The sequence below is a fragment of the Lithobates pipiens genome, unplaced genomic scaffold (genome assembly GCF_037356315.1).
Source record: "Lithobates pipiens isolate NorthernLeopardFrog02 unplaced genomic scaffold, aLitPip1_a1.2 Scaffold_19, whole genome shotgun sequence".
Classification (NCBI taxonomy): Eukaryota; Metazoa; Chordata; class Amphibia; order Anura; family Ranidae; genus Lithobates; species Lithobates pipiens.
The window spans coordinates 82,455,460-82,468,495 of record NW_027507764.1 but is presented as its reverse complement, the minus strand read 5'-3'; the positions used below and the strand labels follow the sequence as shown (position 1 = coordinate 82,468,495).

Sequence of the window (13,036 nt, the reverse complement as noted above, 5' to 3'; positions counted from 1 at the left end):
CCCCAAGCCATCAAGGGATTTACATTTTACTTGATAGTTGTAGACGAAAAATAGAAAATCTGTCGTTTGGACAGTTTTTTTTCACACGGCTACAGAGAACATAAACTTCCTTTACTGACTTTTACCTATATTTAAGCCTAGGCTTACCTATAGGTAGTATAAATATCTGTTAAACGGGCACCGTATAAGAGATATGTACATTACATGTATCCAGTGACATCAATGGTGCATGCGCTCTGAAGGAGCGGACAATATTGCCGTTCCTTCCAAGCCCTGTGCCATGAATATCGACTACCACAAGCATGTGCGGGAGTGACATCACGCTGGCTCCAGCCAATCAGAACTGGAGCCCGCAATCCTGGAAGCATGTCGTCCAGCGATATACAGCCAATTTAATGGGCATGAATTGAAAATCGATTCTGACCGTTTTGAGCACAAAAAAATGTAAGGAACATGTTGGAAATATCTGCAGAATGGACGAGAAATTTAAAGATTAATGTGTTTCTCGCCCATTAAAAATGTAACCGTTAGCACTGTGCATACAAATGAGAAACAGATTAATTTATGTCCATTGAACAGTTTATCGTTCAAAATTGTCATTACATGATGGCAATAGCATTTGCTCTCCCGACCAGGTGTGTTTTTCTAAAAAAACGTTCAAGTGATTTTGTGACTGGTGTATGGCTAGCATTAGTTCTAGTTATTTCCCAATATTACTAATCAGTTTGGTAACAGCTGAAAATACCTGCCGTATTGTGGTAAAGCTGATTGTCTGCATTGTTCTGTTATAAATCATAGACCTGCAAAGGCAATCGGACATACAGGTGGGAGTCATAAAGTTTGTGACACGCAGAGTCGTCTCTGCCTGGCTCACCTTGTCATGTCTGTGCTGGTCACTGACTCATTTATACAGGCAGGTTGTGACGTCATCAGGTAGACCGTGATAAGACAGGCAGGTTAATCACATCCTTCATTTCTCTATGTAGAATCTTGTTATGCTTAGAAAAGCATTAGACCAAATCGTTCCTCATCTGCTCTTTAGATAAGATCTTAACGCCAACCTCTCCCTTTATAGTGAGTTTATATACATACACAAAAAAAACACAGAAAGTTTCCCATGGGGTTTTTTTAGCAGCAGAGAATTTTATATAAAAATGGTTGATGTAAAAATTTTTTATCTAACAGACGATAATAATTTCAAATGAACAATGATAAATCATCCATATAGGTAGTGCAATGCAAAAACAAACATGGAATATTTCTCATAGCAAAAATCACTCTATGTACAAGCATGGTTTGTCAATTGTATTTAACGTATATCCACATGGAAAAACCCCGATGCATTTCAACCCTTGCGATTTCCGGTCTCTTCAGGGGGATTTATATTCTAGGAAAATGTCAAAATATCTAAACACTTTGGACAGTATAAAATATATAGGTATAGCATTTCAAATTGAGCAAAATTATATCTCCATACATGTAGAGCTATAGTTACCAATGGGTGGATGAAGACATGAGGATGTATCGCACAAACCAGCATTGCAGGATTGTAGCTATCCAGTGATCCCTTTGCTGCCGCATGTCCCCCCTGCGTCCAGAGGATGCGGGGGGACATGCGGCAGCACACAAAGGGGAATGCCCACCTAATCATTGTCTTTCTTTTTTTATGTTTATACTTTTTTTATTTAATTATTTATTTTTTGAGGAGTTCCAGGTATGGAAATTACTTTACATTTCCTGCCACTGACAGGAAGTGAAACTCTTCCTGTTGGGAACACACTGTAGATAAACAGATCAAAGGCTCCAACCTTTCTCCTCTGTTTTAAAAGCTTCCCAAACCTTTCTACATACACCTTTTTTGCTTTTCACCTGCATAAGATGTGCATTGATCATGTAGTTTCATGGTGCCATTTGTAGCCCATAGTGCAGTAAATCTGCTTACAGTTTGGAAAAGATAAATGTTGGTGGAAGGTAACGTGCGGTTATATGCAGAAAACTGTCCGGTTTTAATTAATTTCCTTATTTAATGTCTTGTACCAAGCGGTGCTGCAGTCCATGGTGCTCCTCATTGTCTACACCAGCATTATGCTGCAGCTTTATACAGAGCGACTTGTGACCCATCAAAGAAGCACAATGCATCTCCAGCATAGCCTAGAACAAACGTTTGCTTGTTAAGATTCCCGGGGCTGGACGTGAAGCCTCACGCATTGAAATGAAATCACCGGGGATGCACTGGGGAGAGGGAACATTGTAGTACACTTAGCGAGCTTGTATTTTGACTTCTCAGGGATGTCTTTGGAGAATAGTTCTTTCCGGTAATGGCACCTGTTTCTTCCATTGCCATGCATTGGTGAACATCTGCACTTGTATTAAAGGGTCTGTGACTGGTGCAACATGTAGCATGGCACTGCTGGCTGTGGAAACTGGAGTTTGCTGGACTTGTCTGGACTGTCATGACTTCTATGAGCTGTTAGTAGAAGATGGCATTGGTATGTTCTGCTCACACGTTATCTTTCTGATGTGTAATAATTGTGCTTTGTGCAGTTTTAGCTGTGCATATAATGTTTTGTGTTTTTGAGGATTGTAGACATTTGGGTCAGCTTGTGACATTGAGGGATAAAAGAGTAATGGAAGAAATCGACCGACGCTGTCCATTAAGTCTGCCTTTTTTTTTTTTTTTTGTTTATTGGATTTAACTTTTTTTGTCTAATGTTTAGGCCCTCTAACTTTTGACTAAGGCTCAGTTCACACTACTGGTATTCTATTTTGATTTGCAGTATGATTGTTGTGTGAGTTTGATGCAATTTTGGTTGTGTTTTGGATATTCTGTGGGGCCGAATCATACTGTAAAACCTGGCTTTACACTAGATGCAGTGCAAATTTTTTGCAGATTCAGTACCATCTCTAAATGGCAACCTTAACTATGCTTGTATGAACAAGGCCTTAGGAACCAGTCAAGTTTGTTTTTTTTGTGTTTGTTTTTTTTATCTGTTTAGAGCCATTGGCAGCATTATACAATTGTCTTCTGCAGATTTTCTTTTTCTTTTGCCTTACGCAATTCTTTTAAAATCCACCTTTTTATAAAGAACTAATAAATGCACATATACAGTATTTGCAGGGAAAAAAATATCCATTAATTGTTTTGGAAATCAGCCTGTTGTGCATTTCAACCGCAACAGGCTGACACCTCCAGTTCCCAGTCCATACAGAGGTATGGACTTTCAGTTAGCAAGCTGAAGGAACTGTTTGTGGACTACGAGTGCGGCAATTCACCTCACTTGTGTTCTATTGAGACCTACAAGTCTGTTTGCAGCAGTGGAAGATGGAATTTGTAGTTAATTCAATCACAGATCTTTGAATGAATGATGCAGCTGTATGGGTAACAACTGCTGTGGGGAATAACATTTGAGGAGGGACCTTGGTAGCTGTCACTCAGATAATGAAGCCCACAGTACTTTTCCTTTTAATAAAGGAGCCCAAACAGCCAGTAATATATCAAGCTAGTCTGCACAACCTGTGAGTTTTTTTTTATCTTGCAGCATTCAGTAAAAGTGTGACTTCTAATAAGTTTAAAGCCCTGTTTACTGCAAGTAACCATTAATTTGATGTTATCCATATATCATTTTGAACTTTTTTCTTCTTCTTGCAGATGAACCCACCAGCCCCAGCATTGACCATGAGATTGGCAACATTCAAGCCTCAGCTGTAATCTCCATATCTGTACAGCCTCCTCCTACCATAACCACTGTTCCTCCAAGCCCCACGTCCCCGGTGCCGCTATTCTGTCGTCATCTCTCTCACGAGACTGGTAAGTTAAATTGGAAGGTATTGGGTGATTTAACCCAGAGGGCCAAACCACACTCTTTTTGGGGTTGCATTGTTGAGTCATTTGGATTGGCAACCTAAATAGTGTTGCTGAGATGCCTATTACGCTGACATTTATATATGTGGGGTTATCTACTATCCATGCAGTGTTAATGGGTTGTGATAACAAATTTCAATGGCAAACCAACGAACCTTACTGATGGACACGTGTTGCAGCGCAGTGTGGTGTCGTGTAAAAAAAATCACATTGGTGAATTGTCTTGCGTTAACAGCGTTAACAGGGGTCCTGCCACGCTCTGAAATGTTGCTGGAATTGTGTGATCGCTCAATAAAGCTTTGCACCCATTTTGGAGACCCATGGTGTGCTGGTTACATTTCTCGCTCTGATTACTCATGGTTCCATCTGGTGGTTGCTTCAGCACCCACTTATACACAAAGCCACTTCTACAGGAATGTGTGCGTTGGGACCAACGCTTGTCGGAAAGTGTGTTCAGGTGGCATTCAGAATAAATGGCATCGCACCAGTGCACGTAACACCCAGGACCCAGTGGTATTGCTGTAAGGTGGGGACCTAGTGGTCCTGCTTGTAGCTCTAATACGCTCATCAAACAAAATCCCATTTGTTTCAATGCCCTTGTTCAGATCTGAGCATTTTGTTGCGTGTAGCAAAATGCTTGTCACTCAAAAAAAAGTACATGAGCTTCTTTTAGGCAGGATAGAGGGAGATTGGAAATGGACTTCAATGGAAATGCCTAAAAAAAAAAAATGCTCAGTGTTTTTACAAGCGTTTTGTCCCATAATTTCTGGCAAAACAGCAGCTCTCCACCACTAATTTCCTCCCCCTAGAGCTTTCCATGGGCTCAAATAACACCTGAAGCTTTGATTACACATGTAAAAGGCTTCTAAAATGCTCGTAATACACTTGCAAAACACTCAAAACAAAATACCCAAAAAACGCTCTGCTCAGGGGTGAATGGGGCCTCAAATGCAGTTGAACCCCTACAAGGCAGAAAAGTAATCCGAAAATTGTATAATAGGCATCTTGTTGACTTTGTGGATACCTTATATTAGTGCTGCATCAGTTACTACATGGCTGTCTTTAAAAAGGTTAACTAAATATTGGTCTGCAAGCTGTAACATTTCATTTTTTTTTTGCCAATTTTTAATTTCAGAGTCATCAAGACCTATTGCTCTTGAAGTGCATGCTGGCTCCAAGACAGAGAGGTCTAAATCGTGTGATGAGGGTCTGGATGACTATAAAGAGGAAGGGAGAGTGTAAGTTTGTTAAACTTTACCCACTCCTTCTGTTTCCACCTTAAAACCTCTGTATTCACATCTTTTTTTTATTTATTTTTCTTTGCTTACAGACGTAATCTGAAACATGTCTCCAGCCTAAAGGGTATCAAGGTTTGTTTTCTGTTTCTTTACTTGTTTTTGTTGTATATTTCCTGCGCCCATAAATGTTCAGATGCCAAGTAGGGATTTAACTAGTTTGCTGACTGCCTGTGGATGTCCGATTTATCTTTTTGTGTTGACTTATGAAGCAGGCATGGCTCCTCTTGAAGTTGTGTCTGGACTTCTGTAAATTGTTTCTTCACAGAGCACTTTAAACCATAGCGTGTGAAAATCAAATTGTTCTGCTTTGTGGTCGCAAACCAGATCAGTGATATACGTCCGGATTTTGCAATATGTGTTAAAAAAAATAATAAAAAAACATGCTTTTCTAGTGGATTGTCCACCGCAATGCGAGAATCCTTTGCATTTGTCATGGACAAATGTAGTTTGTCAGCTATATAAGATGCTACCGGTGCATGCTATGTTATCTTAAGGACCCCCAAATGTTTGTTATCCTCTTGGTATCCTCTGTATACATATCTCAAAGACACCGCTAATGTTTTTAAATGGGAAACAAATTTAAACCCTATAGAGTAGTTTTTAGTATACAAATTATACAACTTTCCAGATTGATGTCTCCCTTATGCAGCCTTAAAAGAAGTGTGTGTTTTTTTGTTTTTAATAATGCTTACCTAGGTGGATGCTGCATCTGTCCTACCGGCTTTAACACTGAGAACAGAGTGATCAAACACTGCTGATTGCTTTGGTTCTCAGTGCTCCTCACTGTCAGTCACTGGCTCTCTACTCTGCCCCCGTGCCCACTGGAGCTCTGTGCTGTGCAGGGGGCAGGAGCGGCCGGTTCTGGCTCTCAGCTGCTCGCTGAGTCCAGGAATGTGGGGGCGGATCCCGACCATATGGTCATGATCTTTCCTGAGCCTGGACTGGCTCTGTGACATCAGTCGACAGCAGGCTTCAGCTCGCTGTTTGATGAAACTGGGTCACAGGAGCTCAGAACCATCTGTACTCCTGTGATACACAGGAAAAGTACAGCCAAACAAGCTTTGGCTGTACTTCTCCTTTAATTAACTCTTGCCTTGATTGCGTTCTTGGGACCGTTGCCGGTTCAACCTCCAAAACGATTTCTTTCCTTTAACCACACCCCCTCCCCCTTTTTGTTTTTTTACTCCTACCATGTTCCTATCCACCCTCTTTCATTGGCTTGAGCTTTTCTGCGTTTTTCACCAACATTGTCTGGTCCCCACTACTCCCAGGTTGTGGCTGCTGTAGACCATCCAATTGTTGGCTTTCTAGCCTCCTTTATCTTTAAATTATTGCGGTGTGTCATCAGCTGTATTTTTTTTTTTTTCACACTACCCATCTATTAATTGCTCCCCTCTGTTGGGGTTACGGTTTGATCCTACCTGTTAACAATGTTTATTCCTATAGCTCTCCCTGCCTCAATCCTTACTAACAATAGACAGTACTTTGCATGTGATTGCTTTTGCATTGCGCAATACAATGATTTGAATATAAAAAAGATGAGTAAGGTTAAATCTTATATCATCTAACCCACATGGCACAACTCTACTCAAGCCAACATCTATATAAGTTGCCTTTTCTTCCATGTAAATGCCAAAGGGCAGCGCAAGCAAGCTCAGACTTTATAATATTTCCTGACTATTCAGACTCCAACTAAATCAGTTTTTCACAAACTATTTCCTCCAGCCACCAGAGAGCGTGCAGTCTTCTGAAGACTCAGAGTCCAGGAAAGGCTCTTCCTCCGATGTGTTCAGCGATTCAAACAAAGAGGGTTACTTGTTTTTCCGACAGCTTGTCACTGATAAAGGAAAGGTAAGCAACCGAGAATTTCATGTCAACGTTTAGCATCGGTAGGTTAGGCTTTCAAAGTGAAAGTGTGGTTGATTTCTTGTGGGCACATAATTGAGTTTGTATTGCAGTCTTTTCCTTAAAGTGGGAAAATAATACCTCAATACAATTATACATAAAATAATTGGTAATTTAAAAAATTTATACACCATATTTTACTAATAAAAACGTCTCATTTTGTTATTGCATAATAGAATAAAGGAGAATACATTTTAAAAATCACTGTGCATTCCCTATTGGCTTCAGAAAATATGAGTCTAACCTATCTTATGAATTAACATTAGTTATGTGATCATTTGTGCAATTTGTAACGGTAACTTGTGTTTTGTAGCGAATTATGAAGCCCTGGAAACAGATGTATGTCATATTACGGAACAACTCCTTATTTTTGCACAAAGACAAAAAGAATCAAGCTGGACTTTGGTCCTCCCAGTCTGAAGAGGAGCATACCATCAATCTCTGTGGCTGTTTAGCGGATATATCATACAGTGAAACTAAGCGCAAGAATGTATTTCGCATTATAACTGTCGATCACGAGTACCTCTTCCAGGCTGAAGACAGAGATGATATGTTGGCTTGGATTAATGCCATACGGGAGAACTGTAGTGTGGATGATGAGGTATGGCACGCTAATCTTTTGTATTGTTAACATTTAACTCCTCATAGAATTTGTGAGCACCTGTGAATTTCCAATGGCAAGATTTTCTTACAAGGCTATAACTCTATAGCAGGAATCCCCAATTATGTGTGTCTTCTGCATCATTGAGTATCCATCAGTAGGCGTGACACCATCATTTTGACTTTTTAACGATGGCAGCAGTTGGGCTAAACTGTAAATTCTGGTGGTTATATCAATTCAGTAAACACGCCGTAAGATGACTTTCCAAAATTAGTCATTTTTGGCCATTCCTAGAATGTCTGGAATATTCAGATGTCTTCCTGGCATTCTATTATGAAAATCTCCATGTCAAGACTTGGTCCCCGTCGACCACCTCTTTTGGTCGGTTCCTGGCCATCGCAGGGAAGGTCTAATCTTATTGTTTTGAATAGTAGTCTACAGACTGCAGCCCGTGGGCCCTGATGTGACACTTATCCAGCCCTTTGGGCACATTCCTCCCACTGACACCAATGATGGGACACCATTCCTCCCACTGACACCAATGATGGGGTGGTATTCTTCTTGAATACCAACAATGGGGCGCCACTCCTCCCACTGATACTAAGCAAGTGGCACTGTCCCTTTCATTTAAACAAAAGATGGATCATGTTCTACTCCCACTGGCCACAGTGTGGCCCCTCTAATGTTTGAAGGACAATAAACTGGCCTTTATTTAGAAAGTTTGGAGACCCCTGGTTTCAAAGATAAAATAGTGCAGTCTGCTTTGCCTAAAAGGGATGGAGCAACTCTCCACTCAGCATAAGTTTACAGTTTTCCTAAGGCTTGGGTACATGTCTTGTAGGTACATACAGATACCTGCTATTGGCTTTAATTGGCATACAAGATGATTAAAAAAATATTGCTAGTGCGTGGTTTTTTTGTTTGGTTTTTTTTTTTGTTTGGTTTTTTCATTTACAAGTTTGGATATTTTTTTTCTTCCGCAGCAGACAGACAAAGCAAATGAGAATATTTTAAATAGACTTGGGGGCTACAACACAACAAAGTAAGTATTAAGTCAAAAAGCCAATTTAGTCTTGTCACTGTGTAGCGCAAGTTTTCTTTACTATAAAAGTTTTCTTCCAGATCGTCCAACAACAAATCGGAACCATCGCCCAAGCCCTCTCGCCAGCCTTTGAGTTTCCAGAATATCCTAGGCACAAAATCGGATTCCAAACTGCAGAGTCCTCACTCCCCCAAGCAGGACTCAGAGCGCAAACTGCTCACTAAAGGTTTGCTAGGATTCATTCTGAACTTTTTTCATGCTAAAATTAATTTGTGTGCTCTACAGTTAAATCCATATGCAAGTCTGACACGCAACTCCTGAGAGCTACACTGACATCAAATCAAAAAGAGAAATTGACGTTTTGCTGTAGTCTATTTTCAGAAGGTTGTTTTTGAATTATGGTGGTTTACCTGAAAGAGCAAGGCCATGTAATTACAAATGTTGGCTGAAGTGCTGCAGCTTTCAGTACTTTGGCAAGTTCTTTCTTGCTTGGTCCCCCCACCAGGCCATAATATGTACTTTTTGCTTATTGTGCCCTTAGACCAAATGTCTGTCTAAAGCCCTATATTATGTACTCTCCTAAAATGGAAGATTGTTTTCTTGCCCTCAGCAAACACTGCTATGTGGGAATGTACCCATGTGTACAGTAACGCATTCCCAAGGCTGACTGATTCCAGTGAATAATAAAATAGGCAGGTGCTAAACAGCTTCTCTGCCTTTTTTTTTTTTTTTTTATGAAACCATGTGTGCCCCTCAAAAAAATAAAATAAATCCTCTTGGCACCCCATTGCGATTTACTTAGTTTTCCATCCCTACCCTTTTGAAGTTTAAATGTCTCTTTAGGTAGGGTGAGATGCCAAGGAATTTACTGTATTTGCCCTGTAAAAATGGATTCTATTGTATGATGGAGTCTTGTGTTTGAGTCATGAGTTCCACCTTGGATCCGAGCCTTTGTGTGTCTGAAGAGCCTCTCAGACTCCGCTCTCCCATGACCGAGTGCGCTGTTGACTCATAAATTGCTCTCTGTTAATCTTTTGACTCATTCATCATTAAATTATCATTTGCATTTGTAAGGGCAGAAGGTTTACATAAACTTATTCTCATTGTTTTTAACTCATAGATGACACCAGCCCACCTAAAGACAAAGGTACATGGAGAAAAGGCTTTAATAACATGATGAGGAAGACTTTTGAGAAGAAACCTTCAGGTGGTGGCACCTTTGGCGTTCGATTGGATGATTGTCCCCCAGCACAATCTAATAAAGTAACTGCCAACTTATTTCACACAGTTAATTTGTTGATTTGTTTGCCGAAAGGCTTGAGCTAACCACAATCTGGTTCTTCTTAGTTTATCCCATGGATAGTGGACACCTGCTGTCGGCTCGTTGAAGAAAGAGGCCTGGAGAACACTGGCATATACAGGGTCCCTGGAAATAATGCAGCAATTGCTAGCATGCAAGAAGAACTTAACAAAGGAATAACAGATATTGATCTGCAGGATGATGTGAGTTTATGTGGAGTTGTTCTAATAATTGCCTTTTTTTTTTCCAGTAGTGAAGCCGCCACCTCCTACCTATAGTCCCTGTGTAAGCACCAAAAGGACCCCCATCCCACTGTTTGCAGTACTTGCCATACTGAAGCCTCTCCAATGCACTGGTTACCATAAAGAACTACTGTCTTGTATGGTTGTGAATCAGTAATATATTTTACCAGCTGGTGGCCCTGCAGATAAAATCTAATCATTAGAACCCAAGTTTGGAAGAACTCAAAGTAAATAAAAGGATTTTAGTTTTTTTATGGCTAAGCTAAATAAGCTTTAAACTAGAATCTATTGTTTAGGTGCCACTCATAGCCATCAGCTGTATTATATAGTTAAGAAAGTAAGCAAAAGACAATTTTGGACTGTACAGGCCACACAAGTAGAAAACAATTTGAAATAAAATCATACAACTAACTGATCACAAAGATTAAAAATCCATCCAATATACAGTGCCTTGCAAAAGTATTCACCCCCTTGGCATTTGTTGTGTTTTTGTTGCCTCACAACCTGGAATTAACATGTATTGTTTGAGGATTTGTATCATGTGATTTGCAGAACATGCCTACAACTTGGAAGATGTGTTTTTTGTTTTTATTTTTTATTGCAAAGCTAACAAATAGGCACATTGACTTTTTCTGTTATTTTGTCCTATCTATTCACCCCCTAAAGTCAATACTTTGTAGAGCCACCTTTTGCGGCTATCGCATCCTCCAAGTCGCTTTGGATAAGTCTCTATGAGCTTTGCAACATCTTACCACTGGGATTGTTGCCCATTCCTCCTTGCAAATCTGCTCCAGCTCCTTCAAGTTGGATGGTTTGCGCTTGTGAACAGCAATCTAAGTCTGACCACAGATTTTCTATTGGATTGAGGTCTGGACTTTGACTAGGCCATTCCAACACATTTACATGTTTTTCCTTAATCCACTCAAGTGTTGCTTTAGCAGTGTGTTTGGGGTCATTGTCCTGCTGGAAAGTGAACCTCTGTCCTAGCCTCAAATCACACATAAAGTGGTACAGGTTTTGCTTAATATCCCTGTATTTAGCACCATCCATCTTTCCCTCAACTCTGACCAGTTTCCCAGTTCTGACTGCTGAAAAACATCCCTACAGCATGATGCTGCTACCACCATGTTTCACGGTGGGGATGGTGTTCTTTGGGTGATGTGATGGGTTTGCGGCAGACATAGCGTTTTCTTTGGCCAGAAAGTAACATTTTAGTCTCATCAGACCAGAGCACCTTCTTCCACGCATTTTGGGAGTCTCCAACATGCCAACATATTCCCATTTATCCTTATGTTAAACTGATTAAATCAAACTTCTAAATCATTTTGTACAAGCTCAAAAAAGCATCAGTATAGGTGTGTATTTCTACCTGTTCTTCCATAGCATCTGTATTGTGCTAGCGAGTGTTCCCTTTGGATTAAGAACTGCCCCAGAAAAGTAAAAAATGAGAGCAGAAAAGAGAAAAAAGGGGAAGAGGGGGAAAGAAAATAAATAAAAAAAACAAGACATACACAGACAGCTCAGATATCTGGCAAGCTACCTTTGCGATCACAAAGCCGCCAACCTAGGTAGTGACTTTTCACAGATCAGATCTCAGCATGCCAGAGCTCAAGAAAAATTGTTCCAAGTTGTCCACAAAGCCATGTACTTATGGTAGCGTCCCTGTATTTCTCGCTGTTATTTCCTCCATTCTCTTTAATTGGTTCAGTTACCCCCTCTTTTATAGTGGGAGCAGCTTGTGTACTCCAGTGTCTGGGTATACTGTAAGTGTTCGTGCTGCAGAAATAAGGGTGGGGAGTAGTCCCTTTTTAACCTCTCTAATGGAGCCTGGGTATATAGAAAGTAATGCTATTTCTGTCTGATAAATCATATCCCATGACAGAAGAGCAAATTTGGAACACAGACTCCCAGAGTGCTTTGATCTGGGGGAAGGTTCACCATATGTGGAGCATTGTGCCTACATCTATTCCGCAGTGCCAACACTCCTCAGTATAGATGGGTGATATTATATATGGTTTTGCCAGGCATCTATACCATCTAGTTAATAATTTATAATTCTTCCTTGCATAAAGGTTGAAGAGCTAGATTTGAAAGTTAACATGAGGGCTTTCTCCCATTCTTCTCCAGTAATCATATGACCCAATTTCCCCACTATTGGTGTTCTGAGGTCAACCCAAAATTTGGGATTTTCCTTTACTTTCGTTGAGAAAGATAAACCAAACAAATGGAGAAGGTGAATCTCCCCAACAGGGCCACAGACAGCAATAAATACTAACAGGTGTTCTGATCTCTCTCCACTCCAAAACTAAAAAAGTTTTGCCTTAATTATATTTTAACTTACTGTAACAACACTTACTGTAGCATTGGTATCAAGTGCAGATTTTTTTTCTGCACAGTAATCTGCAATATGTATGCAGTTTTCGCCATGGCAAAAAAACGGACATGACATCCACACTGGTGTGAACAGGACACAACTGACACGAATGAAAACTGATGTCTCTGCAAGGGAAATCTGAGCAGTTTTCACATCAGTTTTCATGCGCGTATGATGTGAACGTGCCCTTAAAATGACAGTAGGCAGTGTTCCATGGGATTACTAGAAAAGGACATTAGCTATGTGTTTACATTTCTTTTAACACCTACCAATAGAAATTTATGTTTAGTGGTGTTTTTAACACATTTTTTGTGCAGACTGGAAGTATTTGAAAATGTGATTTTATTTATTCTCTATATGACCACTGTGTGGAAGGGTCATAGAGGTAATTTGACTTGACTTGTGTATTCCA

General features: G+C 40.2%; 1 protein-coding gene across 4 annotated transcripts in view; it reads left to right on the top strand.

Annotated features, from left to right (window-relative positions):
- ARHGAP21 (Rho GTPase activating protein 21) overlaps nt 1–13,036 on the top strand; it is a 261,069-nt gene that overhangs the window by 225,459 nt on the left and 22,574 nt on the right. For 3 of the 4 annotated variants that reach the window (XM_077490983.1, XM_077490981.1, XM_077490984.1), the window contains 9 exons: nt 3,650–3,808; nt 4,998–5,100; nt 5,193–5,232; nt 6,886–7,011; nt 7,379–7,666; nt 8,650–8,708; nt 8,789–8,934; nt 9,829–9,971; nt 10,056–10,211. In XM_077490983.1, coding sequence (XP_077347109.1) covers nt 3,650–3,808; nt 4,998–5,100; nt 5,193–5,232; nt 6,886–7,011; nt 7,379–7,666; nt 8,650–8,708; nt 8,789–8,934; nt 9,829–9,971; nt 10,056–10,211 — 1,220 coding nt within the window. The remainder of the gene's footprint in view (nt 1–3,649; nt 3,809–4,997; nt 5,101–5,192; nt 5,233–6,885; nt 7,012–7,378; nt 7,667–8,649; nt 8,709–8,788; nt 8,935–9,828; nt 9,972–10,055; nt 10,212–13,036) is intronic. The other variant, XM_077490982.1, reaches the window with a different exon arrangement.